The sequence below is a fragment of the Salmo trutta genome, chromosome 12, assembly GCF_901001165.1.
Source record: "Salmo trutta chromosome 12, fSalTru1.1, whole genome shotgun sequence".
Lineage (NCBI taxonomy): Eukaryota > Metazoa > Chordata > Actinopteri > Salmoniformes > Salmonidae > Salmo > Salmo trutta.
This window is the reverse complement of record NC_042968.1, coordinates 68,788,667-68,816,317: the sequence shown is the minus strand read 5'-3', so window position 1 is coordinate 68,816,317 and position 27,651 is coordinate 68,788,667. Positions and strand designations below refer to the sequence as shown.

The 27,651-nt window shown below is 47.4% G+C and overlaps 1 protein-coding gene across 5 annotated transcripts in view; it reads right to left on the bottom strand.

The window, feature by feature from the left end:
• Window positions 1-27,651, bottom strand: part of LOC115204065 (mediator of RNA polymerase II transcription subunit 13-like) — a 120,657-nt gene that overhangs the window by 10,526 nt on the left and 82,480 nt on the right. Inside the window, exons 5-20 of one of the 5 annotated variants that reach the window (XM_029769335.1) lie at window positions 15,188-15,333; window positions 14,735-14,968; window positions 7,847-8,011; window positions 6,938-7,094; window positions 6,690-6,794; window positions 5,681-6,343; window positions 5,382-5,583; window positions 5,212-5,287; window positions 4,958-5,088; window positions 4,699-4,789; window positions 4,231-4,448; window positions 3,045-3,259; window positions 1,926-2,854; window positions 1,294-1,473; window positions 661-896; window positions 252-477 (exon numbers count right to left, since the gene is read on the bottom strand). In XM_029769335.1, coding sequence (XP_029625195.1) covers window positions 252-477; window positions 661-896; window positions 1,294-1,473; window positions 1,926-2,854; window positions 3,045-3,259; window positions 4,231-4,448; window positions 4,699-4,789; window positions 4,958-5,088; window positions 5,212-5,287; window positions 5,382-5,583; window positions 5,681-6,343; window positions 6,690-6,794; window positions 6,938-7,094; window positions 7,847-8,011; window positions 14,735-14,968; window positions 15,188-15,333 — 3,974 coding nt within the window. Of the gene's footprint in view, window positions 1-251; window positions 478-660; window positions 897-1,293; window positions 1,474-1,925; window positions 2,855-3,044; window positions 3,260-4,230; window positions 4,452-4,698; window positions 4,790-4,957; window positions 5,089-5,211; window positions 5,288-5,381; window positions 5,584-5,680; window positions 6,344-6,689; window positions 6,795-6,937; window positions 7,095-7,846; window positions 8,012-14,734; window positions 14,969-15,187; window positions 15,334-27,651 lie in introns of all 5 variants that reach the window. The other 4 variants (XM_029769334.1, XM_029769338.1, XM_029769336.1 and 1 more) reach the window with 4 other exon arrangements.

Sequence of the window (27,651 nt, the reverse complement as noted above, 5' to 3'; positions counted from 1 at the left end):
TTCTACTGCCAATGTTTGTCTATGGTGATTGCATGGCTGTGTGCTCGATTTTATACATCTGTCAGTAACAGCTATGGCTGTAATAGCCAAATCCACTAATTTGGAGGGGTATCCACATACAAAGGTAAATATAGTGTCTCCATAGAGAGTTAGGTCTATATCACATAAACATCACAAGGGGAGGGTTAATAGGTACAGTAGCATAAATGGTAGAATAGAATAGAATGCAATCATAAAGCTCAGTTTCTTACCTAGCTGCCTTCTGCAGGCTCGGGCATAGAGTTTAAGTTTTCTGAGGTTGTCGATGTGTTGCTGTCCAGCCCAGGGCCCTGTGAACCACTGGTCTACCTGCTCCTCCTCCTGCTTCTCCTTCTCTTTCTCCTTCTCTGTTTCTGTCTCTGTGTCCACTGCCCCCACACGCACCAGGCCATCTCTGGACACCTTGGCCAGGGGTCTGTGTTTCCCCAACCGGCATGTCTGAAAATGGACACAGGCAGGGGTCAAGGGTTATAGATCATATACGCAGTATCTCACCTTGTTTTCATACATCTTCACACATTTAAACATCTACTGGTAATAACTGTATATTCTGAAAGAAACAAGTAAGAATTTCCTGGACGAGAGGGTTGTGATACAGTAGATGTAGATGACAGGACCTACCTCGTAGACAGCGCTGAGCTCCTGGAAGAAGACTTGTGCCCCAGCCAGCAGGGTGTCAGAGTTGGGGCAGAGCACCAGGAAGGCCACGTCTCTCTGTCCCCCGTACGGTTCCAACAGCAGCTTCTCCCAGAAGGGCAGCGCCAGGGGCGACAGCGCCAGAAAGTTACGGTCGTAGTAGTCGTAGTAGCCCAACAACAGGGTGGGAATAGGCAGAGGCTCTGGCGACTCCTCGGACCCTGGTCAGAAGAAAGATGATGCATGTGAGACAATGTACTGCATTGTGGGATGCTTGACTGGACTAGCTAAAGGTGAGGTCTAATTTTCTAAAATTCTTATTGGATTACATTTCACATGTCATCCTTTGTACTGGCAATATCAATATAATAAGGGCTGCTAAGAAACATTGCAAACCAAATCAAATATCTTTGTACTGACAATATTGATAATATAACGTAGAGCCTACTCTGTCAGGTCGACTCCAAAACTCCTAATCTTAAATTCACATCTCACATCACATGCTGAAATCCAAACAAAAATCAGACCCAAAGACATCCACAGTTAATGTGGCTGCTAAAATACACTACAAAGCAAATCACTAGAGACATCAAATGAACAGTGTCCCTGGTGGCTTACCGTAGGAGCCCCGTCCAGCCATCTTGTGGAACTGTTGCCATGTGAGCGGTCCTTGTACGTGCTGGATGTTCTCCCATGTCCGGCCCATCCGTTTCTTCTGGATGGCGTCCTGGAGGTAGGGCTGCAGCGACAGCAGCATACGCACCACGTCCTGGGATGACAGCATACTGATGTCCAGCACTGGGGAGAGACAAGGAGACACACACACACACACGAACGAGAACACACACAAATACATACATTACATAAATACACATCATACACATTGAACGTCACATCACACAACAGTCCGAAAATAACAAAGAGAAACATGGATTTAAACTTTGAGTGAATGGATTGATCTTGCTTGTTTTTCCATGATAAGAAATAAAAGGCATTTGTCTCTATAACTCTCTGCAATCAGTTCACCACAGATAGACATCACCACTGGCACCCTCCTACTACTACACTCTTAGAAAAAAGGGTTCCAAAAGGGTTCAGCTGTCCCCATACGATAACCCTTTTTGGTTCCAGGTAGAACCCTATGGGGACAGCTGAATGAACCCTTTAAGGTTCTAGGTAGCAACTTTTTTCTAAGAGTGTATCATCCCTTGGCATCCTTTTATCATCCCAGCCAGATCACTCCTCCTTACTGTTGGTGTGAGGCCAGGAATGTAGAGCACTGCTCCTCACAACAGCCGGATCTACTTTCCCTCCGGCGGGGTTATCCACATACTGCTGTCCCTGTACCAGCGCGTTGTAACACTCCACACACGCATCACTGCCATCCGCCCACTGCTTATCAGCCATCCAGCTCTGGAGCAGGGCCCCCTGGCGGCCGTTGCAGGAGCAGGAAGGAGGGAGGTGCATGGAGGCCAGGGAGGAGATGGGCTGGGAGCACTGCTGCTGGAGGAGCACCATAACAGAGGAAGGGGCAGGGGAGGAGTCCTGGGGGCGCTTGGCCCGGGGGTCTCCCATGGGTGGGTCTCTGCGGCAGAGCGCCAGTCTCCTCTCAGCCGCCTGGCCCACCTCCGAGCCCCTCCCAAAGATGTCCAGCTCGTCCTCCAGGAAGAGGCCCGTGCCGTGGGCCAGCCGGCGGTTGACGATGGCGCTGAAGCCGCACATGCAGCGGTACTGGTCCTCGAGCGTGGAGTCAGGGATGTAAACGCCCACGTCGGCGCCCTTCACATTCATGTTGCAGGCGCAGATGCAGCAGCTGTCAAAGTTGCGGTCTTTGAAGACGTTGAGGACCGAGTCAGAGAGGAGCAGGGCGGCGTATAGGCTGTGGGCCTCGGGTATTGGGGGGCTGGACGTATGGGGCTCAGCTACGGAGCTCATAGGCAGGCTGGTGGAAGGCGTGGAGGTAGGGGAGCTCAGCTCTGTCCCGGTGCCCTCCTGCTTCACCGAGCCCTGTCCGCTGGCCGTGCCAACGCCTCTGGGGGTGCGGGGGGTACGAGGGGTGGGAACAGAGAAGCGGGGGGTGGCAGGGGAGGGCGAGGGGAGGATGCCACCTGTGGTGCCCACGGACAGGGCGCTGGCACTCAACTGGGCATACTCCTGGTCCCCAACACTGGGGATGTTGCTGGAGGACAAACACACAAAGAGGAATTGGTGATCAGACAGACCAAAATACTTATACCCAAACCTTCAAATTATACTGTCCATTAAAACTCCAGAACAGTTTATTGATAGCTGTAAATTCAGCATGGTAACGCTTAATAAATATTTTATGAACATCCATCCACCTTTAATAGAACTGGTACAGTACTTACACATATCCATCTCTGATGAATGGGGTGTGATGAGAGGGTGGCAGGGAGGAGTAGTGCTCCATCTTGGGCAGCAGGGCCCAGGAAGGCCGGTAGTAACACTGGTCAGGCAACTTGAGGGGGGGCAGACACTGGCTGGGGAGGGTCCGCAGCGGAGCAAACATGGAGCAGCCCATCTGTGGCTGGACGGAGGGGACACGGTACACAAATGAGAAGTCCTGAAGAAGGGGATGGGGAAGGAGAGCTCATTGCAAATGGGTCCCCACAGTAACAGGTCACAATGAGAGACAATTAGCACTTAATTAACACTGTCATGAGTTCAAACAGGCTGTGTGAGATTTGAGGTGTATTGAGAGGTTCAGGTATTTGGTTCCACATACCAGTAAGTCCCCTAGCAGGCCAGGTCAGCAGGTACAGTATAAACATGCTACAGCAACATCAGACAAGATCAAACCAGGCAGTAAGGTTTACATTAACACTGGTAGGCTGCATAGTGCCCTGTAGCTACTTTATTTTAAAGGCCCAATGCAGACGTTTTTATATCAATTTAAAATAATTTATGGGTAACCTGTAAGTACCTTAATAGATTTCCATAAAAATTGATTTTTAGCAAATAACCTTTTCTCAAGCAAGAATTTTGATAAGACTGTCTGGGAGTGGTCTAAGTGGTGAGGCAAAACTGAAAATGAGATGTTATATGGGGAGAGGTTTGGAACTCTCTTTGTTATTGGTTTATTAACCAATTTACCGCATGGTGATGTCACCATGGAAAGCCGAAAACTCCCGACCATGCAAACCTGCTGATTAGAAGGTCCTGTGTAGATTATATTTTCAACCAGCAACTATAAGGTAATAACACTGGTAAAAAAAATCACACTGTAAGCATTAGTTTCATCACCTGTTGTACAATATGATACAAAAACAGGAAAATTGAATTTGGACTGCACTGGGCCTTTAAGCCTTTTCACCATTCTATCATTAACCATACCACTAACCATATCTACCAATTTGACAACATCAATAGATTACATGGTGTCACTTTTATGGGACTCATCTCACTTTACAAAGTCAAACATATTCTTTTTTAACATGGTAAAGTAAAACATAATTGTCTGTAATCTACAGTAGTTTTTCTGCACATACTACAGACTTAATCATGTCCATTCCCATTGCTTCTGTGAGGCCTCACCTTGATGTCCTCAGGTTTGGGACTGGCCATGCCCTCTTCCACCTCCATCCGGTACTCCTGGAGCTGGGTGGAGGACAGGGGGCCCAGGGGGTGGTCGGAGCCCGCTGAGGGGGCTGGGGGCTCCTGGCTGGGGGTGTCGCGGTATGTCATGATGGGGGAGAAGGCCGGGTGCTGCTCCAGGGAAGGGGGTGTGGGAAACATCCGCTGGAGGTCTGCTACTGCTGAATGGAGAGAGAGAGGGATGGGGGGAGGAGATGAGGGGTGGAGAGAGAGGGAGAGAGAGAGAGAGAGAGATGGACAGCGAGAGACAGGCAGCGAGAGATGAGAGAGACATAGAGAGTGATGATGTGAGAGAAGGAGTAGAAAAAACAAATTATTTTTCCCAGGTCACGCTAAACTCAGCTAAGATAACATGCATAAGATAACAAACAAACTGCGGGACATGTGTACATGTAAAGCTGGACTCACTTGAAGGATAGGGCACAGCCACCCTCCCTTCCCTCCGATCTTCACTTCCTGATACCAGAACCCTGGCTGTGTGCTGGTTGGGGCAAGCAGTCTATACATTATTATAAAACACAGATGTAAGTAGCCTTGGATAAAAGCGTTTGCTAAATAACATATATTATGTATTATTGTGATGTTGAATGTATTACATTTTTGTGTAAAGCGGGAATGAAAATGGAACAGATTTTAGACATGCAGGAATTCTTAGAATGTTTCTCACCCTAAGTTCCTCCTCATCCTCATCGAAGATGTTCTCCAGGTCTGAGATGAGGACCACCAGATCAGTCTCCCTGGTTAGAGAAGGGTTTTGGGCTTTGGCCGCCGCATCATCGTCCTGCGGTGAGTCATCATCTAGAAACGCACAAACAAGACCATCAAAGACAACGCTCAGAACACACACTGTGATCAACGTGTTGGGGAACATTTTTCATTTAGAATAGAATTTGTATATGGTGTCAACATTCAATTCCTCACCAGCTTTGGGAGCAGAGCTAAAGATGGACATTGCGTCTTTCCCATCAGGCAGTGCACCGTTGCTGATCTCCTCTCCCTGGAAGACAGACATATCGTATTTAGTTTCTTCGCCCTTTCTAGCTTGGGTGTCAATCAACAAATGTAACTTTCACTGGTAACAAGAGCCTTACTTTGGGGCCTCTTTTGCTGTGGTCTCGGCCCTGGCCCTTCAGTCTCTTGGAGGTGGGGAAGCTGTACTCGATGTCTCCCTCCTTGAAGTCGTAGGGGTCATCCCCGGGGTCCCCAGGCTGATGCAGGAGACCCAGGGTCTGGATGTGTTCCCTAACGCACTCCTCCGAGATCTTGAAGCGCTTCTGTGTCTGCATGAATAGTCTGGAGGGAAATAAGAAAGAAAACTTAGAGTGATCAAGTCTGTGCGTGTGTGTGTCTTTGAATTAATAATTAATGCACTGATCTCACTCTCTCTCACCTCTTCAGTGCAACTCCCTCAGTGGCCTGCGTCTCTGTCTTTACTTCCACTCTGTCGCTGGGGAGCTCTGGAGGCCTGAACTCAGCCTTATCAGCCCTGGGAGTCCTGAAGCCCCTCCACCAGCCTGCCCCAGCCTCCCTCTCCCTGGGCCCCAGAGGGGCTGCATACAGAGCCGTCTCACTGGGCTCCATCACCCCCATCCCTGACGCCCCATCCGGACAGGGGGCCATGCCCACAGAGTTGTCCAGTACCTCAGGGTCCTGTCCCCCCCGTGGATGGGGGCTGAGCGTGGGGGGTAATGGGGAGACAGGGGAGTGGAGCAGGGACTCTGGAGCTTTCCTGCCGGCGGAGAGGGGCTTGGGGTACTTGCAGCTGGGCATGGGATCCAGGGGAGGGTCCAGGCTGACTAGGCCGAGCTGGGACCCTCCAGATGAGTCTTGTTCCAGGCAGGCCTCCTGGCCCACAGAGAGGCGGTGGTGGAAAGGGGTCATGGCGGCGGCTCTCTTCGGCTGTTTGTCGGCTTTCTCAGGCTTGTCCGTGGCCTTGTGCTTGGGCAGGGAGGGAGGAGGGAGGGCCGGGCCAGAGGAGGGGGTGGTGTTGGCACCAGACGGAGGGTTGGCAGAGGAGGTGTTGGTCTGCTGCTGCTGTTTCTGCTGCTTTAACCTTCAGGAAGAGAAACAGGATCAGATGGCAGACAGAACTGGAGTGGCAGGTGAGGATGCTGTTTTTAAAACTCTCCGTATATTGTACACGTTCAACTTGTGATAACATATCTGAATCATATCATATAGAAAATACCAACATTCAGAAGACAAATAAATATATTTTCACCATGTTCACATTATTTCTACACAATCTATTTCAATATGCTTCACATAAGTAGCACCAGACTTTTGGTTAAAAGCAGTGAAATGCCTAAAAATGAAGCCCAGATGTCTAGCTGGCTGGTGCCATGCTGCCGTGCTAAACGGCTGGGGCACTACCCCCAGATGCCAACCCCCGTGCCAACCTGGAGCAGCTGCATGGTGCCCTCTCCTCTGGGTCGGTGAAGTCCCAGGTGGGCACCCCATTTGGCGCCTCCTTCTTTGGTGTCACGCTACTGGGCCCACTGCATCTATGGGCACACAGAGAGGTGTGAGGGCGCCAGTCGTGTCACCGCACATCAACAATAACAATCCCACAGCAGATGCCAGGAGATAAATAGTGCTGAGTCTGGATCAGGGCCCCGGTTAGCCAGCAGCCAATCTGGACACTCACTTGTGTTGCAGTTGGTTGAGATAACACTCCTTCCACGCCTGATGCACCACCTGATTGGTCAGTTTCTTCCCAGAATGCTTTGGGCTGTTGGTGACCCCCATGGCACTCTCCTGGGCAGGGAGGACGCTGGACACTGTTGTCACAAAGCCACTGTCCGCTGAAATAAAAAACAGATTACATTATTCAGTGGAGTTTGCTCCCTTTGGCAAGGCTGTGGGTGGATGTTTTAATAGTGCATAGCAGGAGACACTTTACTAGGACTCTTCAGCTATTGAAAAATTGCAATAAGACACTCAAGATTTACTCTGCAGCTATAGCGGTGTTTGTTTGTTTGTATCAGCTGTTTTATCTCCTAATTTATAAGACTTTCATTAAGCAGACTTAATTGAATGTGGATTAGGATGCTGAGGATTCAGTTTCAGTGAGTTACAAACCAATCTCATTTGTCTGAGGTCTTACATCTTCAGCAAAATATCTGTATGTTCAGCCCAATTCTCAAAGACTTTGTCCTAGATGAGGACTCCATAATACACACAGCAATCAATATAGTAACTTCTATGTGCGTTATTTCATATGAAGCGTATGGATTGAGTAATGAGGACAATTATATGGATTGTATTGCGTTTAGAGTTGAGTCATGGATTGCAGTATTGAGTTGTTTTGTTGAGTAAATAGCGCTGATTCAGAGATTATTTTATTCGTTTTGGGAATGCAATTATTCAGGGTGAATTTCTGGAGTTTTTGGTGGTGACATGGTGTGTGTGTGTGTGTGTGTGTGTGTGTGTGTGTGTGTGTGTGTGTGTGTGTGTGTGTGTGTGTGTGTGTGTGTGTGTGTGTGTGTGTGTGTGTGTGTGTGTGTGTGTGGGTGCGTGCGTGCGTGTGTGTGTGTGTGTGTGTGTCTTTCAGTACCTGAGCAGGGCTGTTCAGGTGAGGTGGGGGGTGTGAGGGGGATGCTGCAGTGGGATGGGTCTCTGCTGCCCCCCTGGGCTCCCGGTGCAGGTGGGGGCTCCTCCACAGGCAGGTCGCCTTGGGCAACCAGCACAAAGGCTGCTGGGTAGATCATCCTCACACCACCTACAAGAAGACGGAAGAGTTGAGTTTAAATCCTTCCAAACACTCACACCTATACACTCTTATACACGTCACATGCTTTTCCTGTAGCCTATACACCCAGGGCTGCAGTGCATTAGCTTATCCTTGCATGGCCTACAGTTGCTGGCTGGTGCTGGGGCTTAGGGAGGTCTGATTTCAAGCAGTCCTAATCAATGATGAGGGGTCAGGCAGCCAGTCAATGGGTTGATTAGACCGTGCTGTGTGTCTGTCACTCCCTGGAGCTTCCTTGAAGTCTCCTCTCCTTTACTCCCCTGTCTTCTCTTCTCCTTTCATTTTCTCTCCTCTCCCCTTTCCTCCCCTCCTATCCCCTAGTCTTTCCTCCCCTCCTATCCCCTAGTCTTTCCTCCCCTCCTCTCCTCTAGCCTTTACTCCCCTCCTCTCCCTAGTCTTTCCTCCCCTCCTACCCCCTAGTCTTTCCTTCCCTCCTCTCCCCTAGTCTTTCCTCCCCTCCTATCCCCTAGTCTTTCCTTCCCTCCTATCCCCTAGTCTTTCCTTCCCTCCTCTCCCCTAGTCTTTCCTCCCCTCCTCTCCCTAGTCTTTCCTCCCCTCCTCTCCTCTAGCCTTTACTCCCCTCCTATCCCCTAGTCTTTCCTCCCCTCCTCTCCCATAGCCTTTACTCCCTTCCTCTCCCCTAGTCTTTCCTCCCCTCCTCTCCTCTAGCCTTTACTCCCCTCCTCTCCCCTAGTCTTTCCTCCCCTCCTATCCCCTAGTCTTTCCTCCCCTCCTCTCCCCTAGTCTTTCCTCCCCTCCTCTCCCCTAGTCTTTCCTCCCCTCCACTCCTCTAGCCTTTCCTGCCCTCCTCTCCCCTAGCCTTTACTCCCCTCCTATCCCCTAATCTTTCCTCCCCTCCTCTCCTCTAGCCTTTACTCCCCTCCTCTCCCCTAGTCTTTCCTCCCCTCCTATCCCCTAGTCTTTCCTCCCCTCCTCTCCCCTAGTCTTTCCTCCCCTCCTCTCCTCTAGCCTTTACTCCACTCCTCTCCCCTAGTCTTTCCTCCCCTCCTATCCCCTAGTCTTTCCTCCCCTCCTCTCCCCTAGTCTTTCCTCCCCCCCTCTCCCCTAGTCTTTCCTTTCCTCCTCTCCCCTAGTCTTTCCTTCCCTCCTCTCCCCTAGTCTTTCCTTCCCTCCTATCCCCTAGTCTTTCCTCCCCTCCTCTCCCCTAGTCTTTCCTTCCCTCCTATCCCCTAGTCTTTCCTTCCCTCCTATCCCCTAGTCTTTCCTTCCCTCCTATCCCCTAGTCTTTCCTCCCCTCCTATCCCCTAGTCTTTCCTTCCCTCCTATCCCCTAGTCTTTCCTTCCCTCCTATCCCCTAGTCTTTCCTTCCCTCCTATCCCCTAGTCTTTCCTTCCCTCCTATCCCCTAGTCTTTCCTTCCCTCCTCTCCCCTAGTCTTTCCTCCCCTCCTCTCCCTAGTCTTTCCTCCCCTCCTCTCCTCTAGCCTTTACTCCCCTCCTATCCCCTAGTCTTTCCTCCCCTCCTCTCCCCTAGCCTTTACTCCCTTCATCTCCCCTAGTCTTTCCTCCCCTCCTCTCCTCTAGCCTTTACTCCCCTCCTCTCCCCTAGTCTTTCCTCCCCTCCTATCCCCTAGTCTTTCTTCCCCTCCTCTCCCCTAGTCTTTCCTCCCCTCCTCTCCCCTAGTCTTTCCTCCCCTCCTCTCCTCTAGCCTTTCCTGCCCTCCTCTCCCCTAGCCTTTACTCCCCTCCTATCCCCTAGTCTTTCCTCCCCTCCTCTCCTCTAGCATTTACTCCCCTCCTCTCCCCTAGTCTTTCCTCCCCTCCTATCCCCTAGTCTTTCCTCCCCTCCTCTCCCCTAGTCTTTCCTCCCCTCCTCTCCTCTAGCCTTTACTCCACTGCTCTCCCCTAGTCTTTCCTCCCCTCCTATCCCCTAGTCTTTCCTCCCCTCCTCTCCCCTAGTCTTTCCTCCCCTCCTATCCCCTAGTCTTTCCTTCCCTCCTATCCCCTAGTCTTTCCTTCCCTCCTCTCCCCTAGTCTTTCCTCCCCTCCTCTCCCCTAGTCTTTCCTCCCCTCCTATCCCCTAGTCTTTACTCCCCTCCTCTCCCCTAGTATTTCCTTCCCTCCTATCCCCTAGTCTTTCCTCCCCTCCTCTCCCCTAGTCTTTCCTCCCCTCCTCTCCTCTAGCCTTTCCTCCCCTCCTCTCCCCTAGCCTTTCCTCCCCTCCTCTCCCCTAGTCTTTCCTCCCCTCCTATCCCCTAGTCTTTCCTCCCCTCCTCTCCCCTAGTCTTTCCTCCCCTCCTATCCCCTAGTCTTTACTCCCCTCCTCTCCGCTAGTCTTTCCTCCCCTCCTCTCCCCTATTCTTTCCTCCCCTCCTCTCCTCTAGCCTTTACTCCCCTCCTATCCCCTAGTCTTTCCTCCCCTCCTCTCCCCTAGTCTTTCCTCCCCTCCTCTCCCCTAGTCTTTCCTCCCCTCCTATCCTTTAGTCTTTCCTCCCCTCCTATCCCCTAGTCTTTCCTCCCCTCCTATCCCCTAGTCTTTCCTCCCCTCCTCTCCCCTAGTCTTTCCTCCCCTCCTATCCCCTAGTCTTTACTCCCCTCCTCTCCCCTAGTCTTTCCTCCCCTCCTATCCATTAGTCTTTACTCCCCTCCTTTCCCCTAGTCTTTCCTCCCCTCCTATCCCCTAGTCTTTCCTCCCCTCCTCTCCCCTAGTCTTTCCTCCCCTCCTATCCCCTAGTCTTTACTCCCCTCCTCTCCCCTAGTCTTTCCTTCCCTCCTATCCCCTAGTCTTTACTCCCCTCCTCTCCTCTAGCCTTTACTCCCCTCCTATCCCCTAGTCTTTCCTCCCCTCCTATCCCCTAGTCTTTCCTCCCCTCCTTTCCCCTAGTCTTTCCTCCCCTCCTCTCCCCTAGTCTTTCCTCCCCTCCTATCCCCTAGTCTTTACTCCCCTCCTATCCCCTAGTCTTTCCTCCCCTCCTATCCCCTAGTCTTTCCTCCCCTCCTCTCCCCTAGTCTTTCCTCCCCTCCTCTCCCTAGTCTTTCCTCCCCTCCTATCCCCTAGTCTTTCCTCCCCTCCTATCCCCTAGTCTTTCCTCCCCTCCTCTCCCCTAGTCGTTCCTCCCCTCCTCTCCCCTAGTCTTTCCTTCCCTCCTCTCCCCTAGTCTTTCCTCCCCTCCTCTCCTCTAGCCTTTACTCCCCTCCTCTCCCCTAGTCTTTCCTCCCCTCCTCTCCTCTAGCCTTTCCTCCCCTCCTCTCCTCTAGCCTTTACTCCCCTCCTATCCCCTAGTCTTTCCTCCCTTCCTCTCTCCTAGTCTTTCCTCCCCTCCTCTCCTCTAGCCTTTACTCCCCTCCTCTCCTCTAGCCTTTACTCCCCTCCTCTCCCCTAGCCTTTCCTCCCCTCCTATCCCCTAGTCTTTCCTCCCCTCCTCTCCCCTAGTCTTTCCTCCCCTCCTCTCCCCTAGTCTTTCCTCCCCTCCTATCCCCTAGTCTTTACTCCCCTCCTATCTCCTAGTCTTTCCTCCCCTCCTCTCCCCTAGTCTTTACTCCCCTCCTCTCCCCTAGTCTTTCCTCCCCTCCTCTCCTCTAGCCTTTCCTCCCCTCCTCTCCTCTAGCCTTTACTCCCCTCCTATCCCCTAGTCTTTCCTCCCTTCCTCTCCCCTAGTCTTTCCTCCTCTCCTCTCCTCTAGCCTTTCCTCCCCTCCTCTCCTCTAGCCTTTACTCCCCTCCTCTCCCCTAGCCTTTCCTCCCCTCCTATCCCCTAGTCTTTCCTCCCTCCTATCCCCTAGTCTTTCCTCCCCTCCTCTCCCCTAGTCTTTCCTCCCCTCCTCTCCCCTAGTCTTTCCTCCCCTCCTATCCCCTAGTCTTTACTCCCCTCCTATCCCCTAGTCTTTCCTCCCCTCCTATCCCCTAGTCTTTTCTCCCCTCCTCTCCCCTAGTCTTTCCTCCCCTCCTCTCCCCTAGTCTTTCCTCCCCTCCTCTCCCCTAGTCTTTCCTCCCCTCCTCTCCTCTAGCCTTTACTCCCCTCCTATCCCCTAGTCTTCCTCCCCTCCTCTCCTCTAGCCTTTACTCCCCTCCTATCCCCTAGTCTTTCCTCCCCTCCTATCCCCTAGTCTTTCCTCCCCTCCTATCCCCTAGTCTTTCCTCCCCTCCTCTCCCCTAGTCTTTCCTCCCCTCCTCTCCCCTAGTCTTTCCTCCCCTCCTCTCCCCTAGTCTTTCCTCCCCTCCTCTCCCCTAGTCTTTCCTCCCCTCCTCTCCTCTAGCCTTTACTCCCCTCCTATCCCCTAGTCTTTCCTCCCCTCCTCTCCTCTAGCCTTTACTCCCCTCCTATCCCCTAGCCTTTCCTCCCCTCCTATCCCCTAGTCTTTCCTCCCCTCCTATCCCCTAGTCTTTCCTCCCCTCCTCTCCCCTAGTCTTTCCTCCCCTCCTCTCCCCTAGTCTTTCCTCCCCTCCTATCCCCTAGTCTTTCCTCCCCTCCTCTCCCCTAGTCTTTCCTTCCCTCCTATCCCCTAGTCTTTCCTCCCCTTCTATCCCCTAGTCTTTCCTCCCCTCCTCTCCCCTAGTCTTTCCTCCCCTCCTCTCCCCTAGTCTTTCCTCCCCTCCTCTCCCCTAGTCTTTCCTCCCCTCCTATCCCCTAGTCTTTACTCCCCTCCTATCCCCTAGTCTTTCCTCCCCTCCTCTCCTCTAGTCTTTCCTCCCCTCCTATCCCCTAGTCTTTACTCCCCTCCTATCCCCTAGTCTTCCTCCCCTCCTCTCCCCTAGTCTTTCCTCCCCTCCTCTCCCCTAGTCTTTCCTCCCCTCCTCTCCCCTAGTCTTTCCTCCCCTCCTCTCCCCTAGTCTTTCCTCCCCTCCTCTCCTCTAGCCTTTCCTCCCCTCCTATCCCCTAGTCTTTCCTCCCCTCCTCTCCCCTAGTCTTTCCTCCCCTCCTCTCCCCTAGTCTTTCCTCCCCTCCTATCCCCTAGTCTTTACTCCCCTCCTATCCCCTAGTCTTTCCTCCCCTCCTATCCCCTAGTCTTTCCTTCCCTCCTCTCCCCTAGTCTTTCCTTCCCTCCTCTCCCCTAGTCTTTCCTCCCCTCCTCTCCCCTAGTCTTTCCTTCCCTCCTATCCCCTAGTCTTTCCTCCCCTCCTCTCCCCTAGTCTTTCCTCCCCTCCTATCCACTAGTCTTTACTCCCCTCCTATCCCCTAGTCTTTCCTCCCCTCCTATCCCCTAGTCTTTCCTTCCCTCCTCTCCCCTAGTCTTTCCTTCCCTCCTCTCCCTAGTCTTTCCTTCCCCTCTCCCCTAGTCTTTCCTCCCCCTCCTCTCCCCTAGTCTTCCTCCCCCCCTCTCCCCTAGTCTTTTCCTTTCCTCCTCTCCCCTAGTCTTTCCTCCCCTCCTCTCCCCTAGTCTTTCCTCCCCTCCTATCCCCTAGTCTTTCCTCCCCTCCTCTCCCCTAGTCTTTCCTCCCCTCCTATCCCCTAGTCTTTCCTCCCCTCCTCTCCCCTAGTCTTTTCTCCCCTCCTCTCCCCTAGTCTTTCCTTCCCCTCCCCTCCCCTAGTCTTTCCTCCCTCCTATCCCCTAGTCTTTACCTCCCCTCCTCTCCCCTAGTCTTTCCCTCCCCTCCTCTCCTCTAATCTTTCCTCCCCTCCTATCCCCTAGTCTTTACTCCCCTCCTATCCCCTAGTCTTTCCTCCCCTCCTCCTCCCCTAGTCTTTCCTCCCCTCCTCTCCCCTAGCTCCCCTCTCTCCCCTAGTCTTTCCTCCCCTCCTCTCCCCTAGTCTTTCCTCCCCTCCTCTCCTCTAGTCTTTCCTCCCCTCCTCTCCCCTAGTCTTTCCTCCCCTCCTCTCCCCTAGTCTTTCCTCCCCTCCTCTCCCCTAGTCTTTCCTCCCCTCCTCTCCTCTAGCCTTTACTCCCCTCCTATCCCCTAGTCTTTCCTCCCCTCCTCTCCCCTAGTCTTTCCTCCCCTCCCTCTCCTCTAGCCTTTACTCCCCTCCTATCCCCTAGTCTTTCCTCCCCCCTCTCCCTTAGTCTTTCCTCCACTCCTCTCCCCTAGTCTTTACTCCCCTCCTCTCCCCTAGTCTTTCCTCCCCTCCTCTCCTCTAGCCTTTACTCCCCTCCTATCCCCTAGTCTTTCCTCCCCTCCTCTCCCCTAGTCTTTACTCCCCTCCTATCCCCTAGTCTTTCCTTCCCTCCTCTCCGCTAGTCTTTACTCCCCTCCTATCCCCTAGTCTTTCCTTCCCTCCTCTCCCCTAGTCTTTACTCCCCTCCTATCCCCTAGTCTTTCCTTCCCTCCTCTCCCCTAGTCTTTACTCCCCTCCTCTCCCCTAGCCTTTCCTCCCCTCCTCTCCCCTAGTCTTTCCTCCCCTCCTCTCCTCTAGCCTTTACTCCCCTCCTATCCCCTAGTCTTTCCTCCCTTCCTATCCCCTAGTCTTTACTCCTTACCTCAATGCACCCTGAGAGACAACACTATTCCCTTAAGAACTCTGGATCCACCACTTATTAACCACCTCCAGTACTATTTATCCTCATACAGACAATGGCTAATCGAAGCTGAGACTAAAATCGCTGTTGTTTCCTGTTGTTCCCTCTTTTGGTCTGATAACAATAATACATTTCAGTAACACAAGAAAAAATACTCTTGACCAATAGCCTATTCTCACCTAAAGCATATTGTTCATATACAGTGTATATATAAACAGCAATGTGTGTCCATTCAGTTACATGCAAAGGTGGCAAGAGTTTTTGGAGTGTCACCGTACTTACCTACGATGACCTCAACGGCCACATGGCTGTGTGGGTCATATGGTCGGTCAGTGCCCTCCCTCTCTGCGCCCATGCCCCCCGTGCCTGCACCCCCTGTGCCCCCTTCTCTGTGGCGCTGAAGCACCATGGGGTAGAAGTAGCTCCACTCCTCCATCAGTTTTCTTACAGCTGGGTCACTCATCTTATAGGCTTGGCCCGTCAGGGAGCCCGCCAGACCGTACGGACTCAGGATCACTGCACAGGTAACGGGTGGAAGGATGGACAGACAGACAGAGAGTCAGATAGATGGACTACAGAGGTGCAGTATATCAGAAAGGTCCATTGTCAGGTTCAGATTCAGAGATTTGACTACACATAGTTATGACAGTGATGCTCAGGCTAAAACAGAGGCGGATAAAGACATCCAGTGGTCGGTGGGCTCCTATGTCTCTCTGTCCTCCCTGAGTATCTCACCTTGTACGGGGGCTGAAGAGATCTGGGCCAGGCGGGTGTGGTCGTCAGTGATGTGGTAGGCAGGCTGGTGCTGGGCGACTTCTACGCTGGTGCACACGTTACTCTCCCCATGCAGGAAGAAGGTGAAGGAGCACGACAGGTGCTCACTGTAGGGACAGAGAACACACAAAGACAACATCAGTCATAGTCCTACAGCATAGAACCCTGTTCGGAGCTGTCAAGTACAATCAAGTAACATGGCAAAGTTGCTGGCCAGAGATGTTGGCCAGAGAATACTGGAAATACTTTCCAACATGTTGCTGTTATAGCATGTAGTTACTTGATAACTAGGGTAACTGAAATACATGGAAAGTACATATTAGTCAAATGTGCCTTACAGATTTCTACATACAGTAGGTTAAAAAAAACTACGTATAATTTGTCTTTTAAAAACCTTGGCTTTTCATAAAAGCATATAGGCTTATTGTTCATCTTCCAACCTATAGGTCCTTATTGTGGGGATAAATCCTAATTTCCCTATGATTGATTGTAGTAATGTTTATGTATGGCCTCTACTCTTTACAACACTTCCTGGATGCAGTTTATCACGGTGGTCTTTCCTTTATCACACATGTGTAATAGCTAACCCATTACTGCGATCTACTGTATGTCTGAGGGTGGGCTGGACATCATTAACCACGAGATTGCTCCATTAATGTACATTTTTTTTATCTATAAACCCCATCGCCTGGCTAGCCATATTTATACATCAGCAGTAAATAAACCCAGCATGTAACCTCCATGTGATTACCCTGCTGCCTTAGTGCCTATGCAATATCTCTGTACCCCGAGGAAACTGGCCTATGTTAGAGCCGTAATGGATCATCAATTCAATACACTGTCCAATACCAAAGCCACAAATTTGGAATATAATGTTTTGGAATAGAATTAAGGACAATATCTCAGGGAGCCTGAAGGTACTGTATCTTGTTACAGTAATGTTATTCACTGTTGATGTGACCTGAAGATGGCGCTGAGCGATTGGGGAGAGAGGCCAGTTTCTCTCCTACATAAACATTCCTCACGCTCACCAAGAAAAACATAGCGTCATAACAGCAGGCGGATCCAGCACTGCTATCCAGACTCACACACACTGAGGCACACACACACCACACATTTCCTGATTTTCCTGTTGCTGCATCAGGCCAATAAACTCCCACTGGCCTCTGTTCTATAGTACTACACCTCCCATCTCAATCCTTTCAGTCTCTGCAGCAGATGAGTCCCCCTCCACCCCCTCACTGAATGCCATATGAAGAGCTATTTATAGCTGTGAGGGGCGCCTTTGGGGGACAGTCTGTAGTCAAGAGTTCAGTCAGCCCGCCAACAACACACACACACACATAGCACGCACGCACACACCCACAGACACAAACTCACACACAGTCGGTTTGGGCCTAGCATTGGCCCTACTGTATGAAAAGCATGCTTTGTTGTCTGATGCTGCCTCCCTATGGTGACCGTGCATCACTGACCAGTGTGAACTCATCCATAAGAGTGGGCAACAGCTAACAGGCGTTTGGGATGTAGTCATGTACAGAAGAATGCAGTATGGGCACAATACTTCCCCTACTGTAGGATACCTCCCTTACTGTAGGGAACCGTATAATGCACTATGGGAACAATACTTCCCCTACTGTAGGGAACAGTATAATGCAGTATGAGCACAATACCTCCCCTACTGTAGGATACATTCCCCTACTGTAGGGAACAGTATAATGCAGTATGGGTACAATCCTTCCCTACTGTAGGGAACAGTATAATGCAGTATGGGTACAATCCTTCCCTACTGTAGGGAACAGTATAATGCAGTATGGTTACAATCCTTCCCTACTGTAGGGAACAGTATAATGCAGTATGGGTACAATCCTTCCCTACTGTAGGGAACAGTATAATGCAGTATGGTTACAATCCTTCCCTACTGTAGGGAACAGTATAATGCAGTATGGGTACAATCCTTCCCTACTGTAGGGAACAGTATAATGCAGAATGGTTACAATACTTTCCCTACTGTAGGGAACAGTATAATGCAGTATGTTACAATACTCTCCCTACTGTAGGGAACAGTATAATGCAGTATGGTTACAATACTTTCCCTACTGTAGGGAACAGTATAATGCAGTATGTTCCAATACTCTCCCTACTGTAGGGAACAGTATAATGCAGTATGGGTACAATACTTTGCCTACTGTAGGGAACCGTATAATGCAGTATGAGCACAATACTTCCCTACTGTAGGGAACAGTATAATGCAGTATGGGTACAATACTTTGCCTACTGTAGGGAACCGTATAATGCAGTATGAGCACAATACTTCCCCTACTGTAGGGAACAGTATAATGCAGTATGGGTACAATACTTCCCCTACTGTAGGGAACCGTATAATGCAGTATGAGCACAATACTTCCCCTACTGTAGGGAACAGTATAATGCAGTATGAGCACAATACTTCCCCTACTGTAGGGAACAGTATAATGCAGTATGAGCACAATACTTCCCCTACTGTAGGGAACCGTATAATGCAGTATGAGCACAATACTTCCCCTACTGTAGGGAACCGTATAATGCAGTATGAGCACAATACTTCCCCTACTGTAGGGAACCGTATAATGCAGTATGAGCACAATACTTCCCTACTGTAGGGAACAGTATAATGCAGTATGAGCACAATACTTCCCTACTGTAGGGAACAGTATAATGCAGTATGAGCACAATACTTCCCCTACTGTAGGGAACCGTATAATGCAGTATGAGCACAATACTTCCCCTACTGTAGGGAACAGTATAATGCAGTATGAGCACAATACTTCCCTACTGTAGGGAACAGTATAATGCAGTATGGTTACAATACTTCCCTACTGTAGGGAACAGTATAATGCAGTATGAGCACAATACTTCCCCTACTGTAGGGAACAGTATAATGCAGTATGAGCACAATACTTCCCTACTGTAGGGAACAGTATAATGCAGTATGAGCACAATACTTCCCCTACTGTAGGGAACAGTATAATGCAGTATGAGCACAATACTTCCCCTACTGTAGGGAACAGTATAATGCAGTATGAGCACAATACTTCCCCTACTGTAGGGAACAGTATAATGCAGTATGAGCACAATACTTCCCCTACTGTAGGGAACAGTATAATGCAGTATGAGCACAATACTTCCCCTACTGTAGGGAACCGTATAATGCAGTATGAGCACAATACTTCCCCTACTGTAGGGAACCGTATAATGCACTATGAGCACAATACTTCCCCTACTGTGGAGAACCGTATAATGCAGTATGAGCACAATACTTCCCTACTGTAGGGAACAGTATAATGCAGTATGAGCACAATACTTCCCTACTGTAGGGAACAGTATAATGCAGTATGAGCACAATACTTCCCCTACTGTAGGGAACCGTATAATGCAGTATGAGCACAATACTTCCCCTACTGTAGGGAACAGTATAATGCAGTATGAGCACAATACTTCCCTACTGTAGGGAACAGTATAATGCAGTATGGTTACAATACTTCCCTACTGTAGGGAACAGTATAATGCAGTATGAGCACAATACTTCCCCTACTGTAGGGAACAGTATAATGCAGTATGAGCACAATACTTCCCTACTGTAGGGAACAGTATAATGCAGTATGAGCACAATACCCTCCCTACTGTAGGGAACAGTATAATGCAGTATGAGCACAATACTTCCCCTACTGTAGGGAACAGTATAATGCAGTATGAGCACAATACTTCCCTACTGTAGGGAACAGTATAATGCAGTATGAGCACAATACTTCCCCTACTGTAGGGAACAGTATAATGCAGTATGAGCACAATACTTCCCTACTGTAGGGAACAGTATAATGCAGTATGAGCACAATACTTCCCCTACTGTAGGGAACAGTATAATGCAGTATGAGCACAATACTTCCCCTACTGTAGGGAATGTAGGAATGTAGGAATGAATGACAGTAAGAATGTTTGGTGGATTTGCTAAACTTCTTCTGAATTGTCACCTCTAGTTTTCATATTTCTATTTTCTTAGCGGCCAAATGAAAAATAGTTAAGACAAAATAGACTATTTTTTATTGTTCCCCTTAGTTTTACATACTGAAAATAAACACTTTATCAACCAATCATAAATACAATCTACATCTTAGTCATTTAGCACACAGAGTGCATACATTTTTGGGCTTTTTCGTACTGGTTCCCATGGGAATCAAACCCTGGCATTGCAAGTACCATGCTTTACCAACTGAGACACATGGGACTCTAAACTATAGACTCTACAACTTTGACAATTGTCCTCTCATACACTTTCTATCACCTCTGGAGTGTCTCCAATTCCACTGCCTCTACACACCGTTAATGAGTGTGTGTGTAAGCGGCTCCCACAACTACCTCTTCACGTTGGTCATTTTATTTACTCAACAGTCAACCTCCCGGTTTATACTCAAAAGGACATTAGTCCTTTCCATGACTCCCCCATGACCCTTTCTCCTGACCACAGCCAGAGCAGGAGACCGAGGGAAATCTCCATGAAAAATGTTCAGACCAAAATATCACCGCCCAGCTAACTAGCTGGCTTCTCCCCTCCCTCCTCATCTATACTGAGGAAGTGAAACATCCAGCAGTCAGAACACTGGCTGAGTCTTTTCCTATTTCAACAGCGTGGCAGCGGGACGTGAGCTGAAAGTCTACAACCCAGACAGACTGGCTAACTGCGCTTACTGCTGCACATACAGCTGTTACACTGTTCCAAATACTTCCACAACATGGGGCATGATAACAATAATGACAATACATGTAATCACAACAATCATAAGATAATGCTTTGCTCCATTTCAAGCAACAACCCAGACCGACAAGATCAAAATGGCACTTGACTGACCACGAGAGCAACTACACAACTAGAGGATCTTATAACCGCGAGATTGATGCAGCCTGTCCTTTCCAAAGGACATTTTCCTGCAGAGTAAGCGTGTGTGTGTCAGTGTGTGTGGACACTGGGTTCCCTGCCTGCTTCCTAGGGGGTGCTTACACAGTACCGTGTGCCATACGATGCTCTAGTGGCAGGCAGGCAGGAAGGCAGGCTAGGCGGAGATGTGCTTTGTGCTGTATAAGCCGGGTATTAATAAATGATGGTGAAGCCTAGCCCCAGGGCTGACAGCACTGGAGGTAGAGAGAGGGAGGTAGAGAGAGCGGAGAGGGAGTGAAAGCAGCAAGGAGAGAAAGAGAGCGCTAGAGAGAGGAGAGAACAGGTGAGCGATTGAGAAAAAGAGACGAGAGCGAGAGAAGGAGCGAAAGAGGAGAGGGGGAGGTGAATAATTCAACGCCACACACTCTCAGATTCCACCGCACTTAAAGCTGAGATCACAGCTAGGTTTAATGGCTTGGTAGTGAGCACAATTAATGCTTTTATGCTCAAAGCAATCAGACACTGCAGAGCAGGATAGGACCCATACACAGCCACTTCATCTGGGTTGTTCCACGAAATGAGTGCCTTTTGAGTCCCTTTGATATTTTAAGTAAAAATTGTGCACCAATATTGATTTTTTAAAAGCCTCTTAAATTAAATGAAGTGCCTTTTAATATAGAACACATGTAGAATTAAATCAATCTGATTTTCTATATGAATAAAGCTAAACTGCCAAAATACTGCACCATCTGTGACGTCTAGGAAGATTTTAACCCACTTGACCCCAAGATTTCTCCTCGTTTTCACCAACATTGTAAAGCCCTTGTTATTTTGTTGCTTTGAGAAAGTCATCTGTGAAGATTATTTATTTCATGTGATAAGTGATTCACATACGTCTGTCACTCCTTTTAAGGTCAACCCTGTTACGTAAACTGAACTCTCGTTTTAATATGGTGAAACTATTCCTTTTTTTGAAAGAAATTCAAAAGAAACATTGAACATCTAATAGTAATGTCTAGTGTAAAACCAGGTGAGCTGGTTCTAGTCTTTTTGTCAATTTCTAGTGTTTTGTGGTGGAAAACTGAGTGTGCTGAGCTTAACACTGTTACCCATAGATAGAAGGTTACATTCAATTGCCACACCCTGTTGCACAAAACAAGCTTCCATTCCCCCTGTCGCAAGGGGATTCACTGCTATTTGTATTTGACTCCTTTTGTGTAACTTAAATAATTAAATGTTTACAAATGCTTACGAGCCCTTCCTAACAACGCAGAGTTAAAGTCTAAACCCGTTGTATTCGGCGCATGTGGCACATTTCATCTGATTTGATTTGATTTAAGATGAACTCGTCAACCCTGTTACTTTATTTGGCCCTTACAGTTTAACAATCACTTTGGCCCTTACAGTTTAACAATCACTTTGGCCCTTACAGTTTAACAATCACTTTGGCCCTTACAGTTTAACAGTCACTTTGGCACTAATTTCACAACCTTGTGGTCATTTTTCAAAACTCTAGACACAAAACGGTCATCACTTGTAACACAGGCTGTCCAATGTTCAAAACATTGCATTGTGCATTCATATCTTTAAAGAAACCTTGCACTTGCAGAATCATTGGTTCAAATAACTAATTTATCAAGAAATACCATAGGAAAATTAATGTAGATCACCCACACATAAGATACCGATACTTTCACTGTCTAGTTGTTCGTACAATCATTAAATATTGTAGTACAAAATATGTGATACATGTTTCATTATGCTACTACACGTAAATACATCACTGTAAAAGGACTAGTAGAGAGAATACTACAGACACAGTGGAATCATTGAACAAAATATGAAATGTATTCATGAAATACAATAAAATCGCAATATACATTTCTTTGAATCAAAGATAAAATGATTAGCTACAAAAAAGAAAAAAGCGTTAAAGGTCAACTGCAGTGTTCCTGACCTGGCTTACTGTTAAAAGCAACAAAAAAAAGAATGATTACTGTATTTCTACTGTACTTCCATCAACCCTGTCTTGTGGATTTGGCCACAGGTTTTCATCCACATCACAATGGATATTTTCATTCGCCAAACATCTTGGGAAGAATCTTCGGGCATGGTGAATCCAGGCCTGACACTGGTCTGCCGTGATGTCATTGCATGCGTCATCTATGGCCTGGAGAAGGGTGGCTTGTTCGTGAGGGTGCCTATTAGAGGTCGACCGATTATGATTTTTCAACGCCGATACCGATGCCGATTATTGGAGGGCCAAAAGGCCGATGCCGATTACTCGGCCGATTATTTCTATTTTCGTTTATAATGACAATTACAACAATACTGAATGAACACTTATTTTAACTTAATATAATACATCAATAAAATCAATTTAGCCTCGCATTAATAATGAAACATGTTCAATTTGGTTTAAATAATGCAAAACAAAGTGTTGGAGAAGAAAGTAAAAGTGCAATATGTGCCATGTAAGAAAGCTAATGTTTAAGTCCCTTGCTCAGAACATGGGAACATATGAAAGCTAGTGGTTCCTTTTAACATGAGTCTTCAATATTCCCAGGTAAGAAGTTTTAGGTTGTAGCGAATCAGGTGGCTGCCTGCAACTCAATATATAGAGTATATAGAGTAGAGAGCTTTAGATGTTGTTTGACCAAACATTAGAACGGGCAAGATGCGTAATCTAAGCAACTTTGATCGTGGTATGATTGTTGATGCCACACATAGTGATTCCAGCATGTCAGAAACAGCTGCCTTCCTGGGATTTTTACGCACTACAGTCTCTAGAATTTAGAGAGAATGGTGCGATAAACAAAACACATTCAGTGAGCGGCATTTCTGTGGGCAAAACCCCTTGATAATGAGAGAGGTCAGAGGAGAATGTCCTGACTCATTCAAGCTAACAGAAAGGCCCCAAATGTTCAAATAACAGCTGTTTAAAACAGTGGTGTGCAGAAGGGCATCTCTTAACGTACAACACCGTGAATAATTCCGGTTGTTGTGGAGGCAAAAGGGGGTCCTACCCAGTACTAGATATGTGTACCTAATAAAGTGGCCAGTGAGTGTACAGTGGCGTCATATCTGAAAACATGGTCTGGTAAAGTGGTACATGGGACCATAGAAACAGTGTCTGATAAAGAATGATGATTATATATTACATCCGTAGATAATGTAGTCCATTTGTTCATGTTCCTCGGTAATTGGTGTCAATGGATCTCGTTATCCTGAAACTTTCATGATCTAAACATGGAATATTGTTTGTCAGTTTCCATAAAACTATGCATTAAGAGTAATGCAACAGTTACTTATCATTTTGATCAGTTGTATCAATTGATAGTTAGATCATTGTAATGAAATGAATAGACAGTCTTTTCAGATGTAATGTGTGAATTTCATTTTGAAATGGTAGTACTTTGATGTTAAGTTGTGTCATTTTGAACAGGTGATTTTAGTTCAATGAACAAAGGATTTTAGCTTTATGTGTATTGTATCCAAGCAATTGGAAAAAGTGTTAGAGTTTTGCAAAATTTGCATTTTGATCATTGGTTGTGAGTTTTGTGTCTAGAGTTTTGAAAAATGACATCAAGGTTCCGAAATTAGTGCCAAAGTGATTGTAAAAAACTGTAATAGGCACTTACTATAGTATTATTATTTTTTTACCTCTTGAGATGGGAAAACGTGTTTTTAATGAAGTTGAACATGTGCTCTTTATGATAGAATGCTAAAATTAGGTTACACTTCTCAAAAGGCACCGAATTGGTGGAATGACCCATATACTGTCCCCCGGGACCGTGTGTGTGTGTGTGTGCGTGTGTGTGTGTGTGTATGTGCATGTGTGTGCGTGCGTGTGTGTATGTGCATGTGTGTGCGTGCGTGCGTACGTGTGCGTGCGTGTGTGTGCGTGCGTGCGTACGTGTGTGTGCGTGCGTGTGCGTGTGTGTGCGTGTGTGTATGTGCATGTGTGTGCGCCAACATATATTTGTCTTAGCTAAGAGCCCTACATATCAAAGGTTGTTTGAACACATGTACGTATGATTCAATGCGCACACAGAGCATGACTTTGTTCCGTACGAGAGCCACTGATGATGTCTACGAGGTGACAACATGTGTTTCTGTGACATTGGCACCACACTGAGCAGCCTGCCACACAACACGGACCAGCACCACTGGGGGGTTCTGAACAATGGCAAGTAAATGCATCAGAGAGCACTGTGTTAATATCAATAGCAATCCATTCTCTTGCAGATGTTTAATGTAAAGGATTGGCTTTGAGACTGGGAACTTCTGAGAGAGAGAGAGAGAGAGAGAGAGAGAGAGAGAGAGAGAGAGAGAGAGAGAGAGAGAGAGCAATAGAAAGCGAGAGAGCGAATCATATAGGGGAGAGTAATGAGATTGTGTTCTGGCTAGATTTCATTATCCACACTCGTATGCATATTAAGCACACCTTGGGCATTTATACTGACTAGCGAAATGTGAATCTCCAGCCGATGAGCCCCACTAATCGGTTCCACCACTTCACTGACCTGACTTTGGCTCTCTGTGCCACTGCGGAATCTCAATTGTGAATTATGCTAATCTGTCTGGGTGATGATGACTGTTACTAGACGACCGGGCCGCTCCAATCTGCTCTGACCTCTTTACAGACTAACAGAACGACACTGGTGCTCGTAACCTGACAATGACCAATAGGAAGGCCCTCTGTCTCCTCTCCCATCCCATCCTTTCCCAACGCCTCTCATATTAACCAGGAAATCAGGAGAATGCAGCCACCTAACCTTCTGCATTATTCATTGGCTGCCTGGTGGGTGGCCTTAGCCTGTGTTGCTGCTAGCTAGCACAATGTTAGCGCTTAAACACACAGAGAGCCATTTATATGGCTGCTGCTGTCCATTGAGGTGACTCCTGGTTCAAGGACACATTAGTTGTACATGTCATGTACATACACAGTACACACACCGGTGTCCTTTCGAATTATAAAAAAAAGCACCACACATTTAGCCTGGTTGCCATCTCTGTTCAGCTAGCTATTACATTACATCTCTGTTCAGCTAGCTATTACATTACATCTCTGTTCAGCTAGCTATTACATTACATCTCTGTTCAGCTAGCCATTACATTACATCTCTGTTCAGCTAGCTATTACATTACATCTCTGTTCAGCTAGCTATTACATTAAATCTCTGTTCAGCTAGCTATTACATTACATCTCTGTTCAGCTAGCTATTACATTACATCTCTGTTCAGCTAGCCATTACATTACATCTCTGTTCAGCTAGCTATTACATTACATCTCTGTTCAGCTAGCTATTACATTAGATCTCTGTTCAGCTAGCCATTACATTACATCTCTGTTCAGCTAGCTATTACATTACATATCTGTTCAGCTAGCTATTACATTACATCTCTGTTCAGCTAGCTATTACATTACATCTCTGTTCAGCTAGCTATTACATGACATCTCTGTTCAGCTAGCTATTACATTACATCTCTGTTCAGCTAGCTATTACATTACATCTCTGTTCAGCTAGCTATTACATTACATCTCTGTTCAGCTAGCTATTACATTACATCTCTGTTCAGCTAGCTATTACATTACATCTCTGTTCAGCTAGCTATTACATTACATATCTGTTCAGCTAGCTATTACATTAAATCTCTGTTCAGCTAGCTATTACATGACATCTCTGTTCAGCTAGCTATTACATTACATCTCTGTTCAGCTAGCTATTACATTACATCTCTGTTCAGCTAGCTATTACATTACATCTCTGTTCAGCTAGCTATTACATTACATCTCTGTTCAGCTAGCTATTACATTACATCTCTGTTCAGCTAGCCATTACATTACATCTCTGTTCAGCTAGCCATTACATTACATCTCTGTTCAGCTAGCCATTACATTACATCTCTGTTCAGCTAGCCATTACATAACATCTCTGTTCAGCTAGCCATTACATTACATCTCTGTTCAGCTAGCCATTACATTACATCTCTGTTCAGCTAGCCATTACATTACATCTCTGTTCAGCTAGCCATTACATTACATCTCTGTTCAGCTAGCTATTACATTACATCTCTGTTCAGCTAGCTATTACATTACATCTCTGTTCAGCTAGCTATTACATTACATCTCTGTTCAGCTAGCTATTACATTACATCTCTGTTCAGCTAGCTATTACATTACATCTCTGTTCAGCTAGCTATTACATTACATCTCTGTTCAGCTAGCTATTACATTACATCTCTGTTCAGCTAGCTATTACATTAAATCTCTGTTCAGCTAGCTATTACATTACATCTCTGTTCAGCTAGCCATTACATTACATCTCTGTTCAGCTAGCTATTACATTACATCTCTGTTCAGCTAGGTATTACATTACATCTCTGTTCAGCTAGCTATTACATTCCACTCCTTGCCACTCTTGTCATCTGACCAATGACAGGAGTGAAATGTTAGCTAAAAAGACTGGTACCCAGACTACCACACATTGATATCAAGTGGAAATAACGCTCATTACTATTTTATTTTAGTGTTTTTAGTGGTCAGTGCTTTAGATAGACCTGGAATAACAGACATTATCATATGCTGCATTTAATATATTAAAGGAACCAGGGGCTTAAGGAAAGTCTCTGTAGATGGTAAATAGTCTACAGTCAAGCTAGACAGAATTTGGAGAGCCTAGCTATGAAACAAGGATGCGGTGGCTGCTGTGCTGGTGTGATATATAATTTGTATTTCTATTGATCCTCTCTCTCTGCTCAGTGACTGAGGTGTTTACTGACGCTATAAGAATCACTGAGGATAAAGGAAATGTTTCCCTCTTTTTGTCACTCAATAAACGGGCCTATTAAATGATTGAGAGTGTGGTGGTGAAGGAGGTAGGCAGCTAGGGGCCATATCATGGGACAACGAGGGCACGATACGGGAAAAGAATACTGACAATTATTGTCCACATTTTGCATGTAAGAATTTCCACCAGAATTTCTGCTAGAAATGAAACAATTCTGACCCCAACCCTGATGGTGTCAAAAACAAGTCTAGCGTTATCACAGGTCACATCGTCTGGTATTGTTCCATTCCCCAGTGGTGTTGTTGTTCAGCTGAACAGTAGTATGTCTGTGAGTCATCATGATGCATTAAGTCACTAAGTGGTAAATTGACGAGGCATTACTCTGACATGATCCTCTTTGAGAAATAAATCAGTGTGTGTTTTCTATGCTGCACTCCTCCCATCCTTTACAATGCTTATGTAAACCACAAGGAATTAACCTGTTCACATACAAATGAAGAGAAATAAAGAGAAAATTCTGATGCCATTACTAGAATTCCTAAGCAGCGGTATGCAACATGCTGGTTGGTGAATCACTGGCAGAAAAGGGCATAGTGTGTCCTCTGCTTCTTTCTCTCCATGCTCTTCAGTCATCTCCACTTGAAAGGGGGCTAAGCTGAGCAGTATCCCACGAAGAGAGCCCGGCGCTTAAAAAGGAGGGAAACTTTGTGTGACGCGAC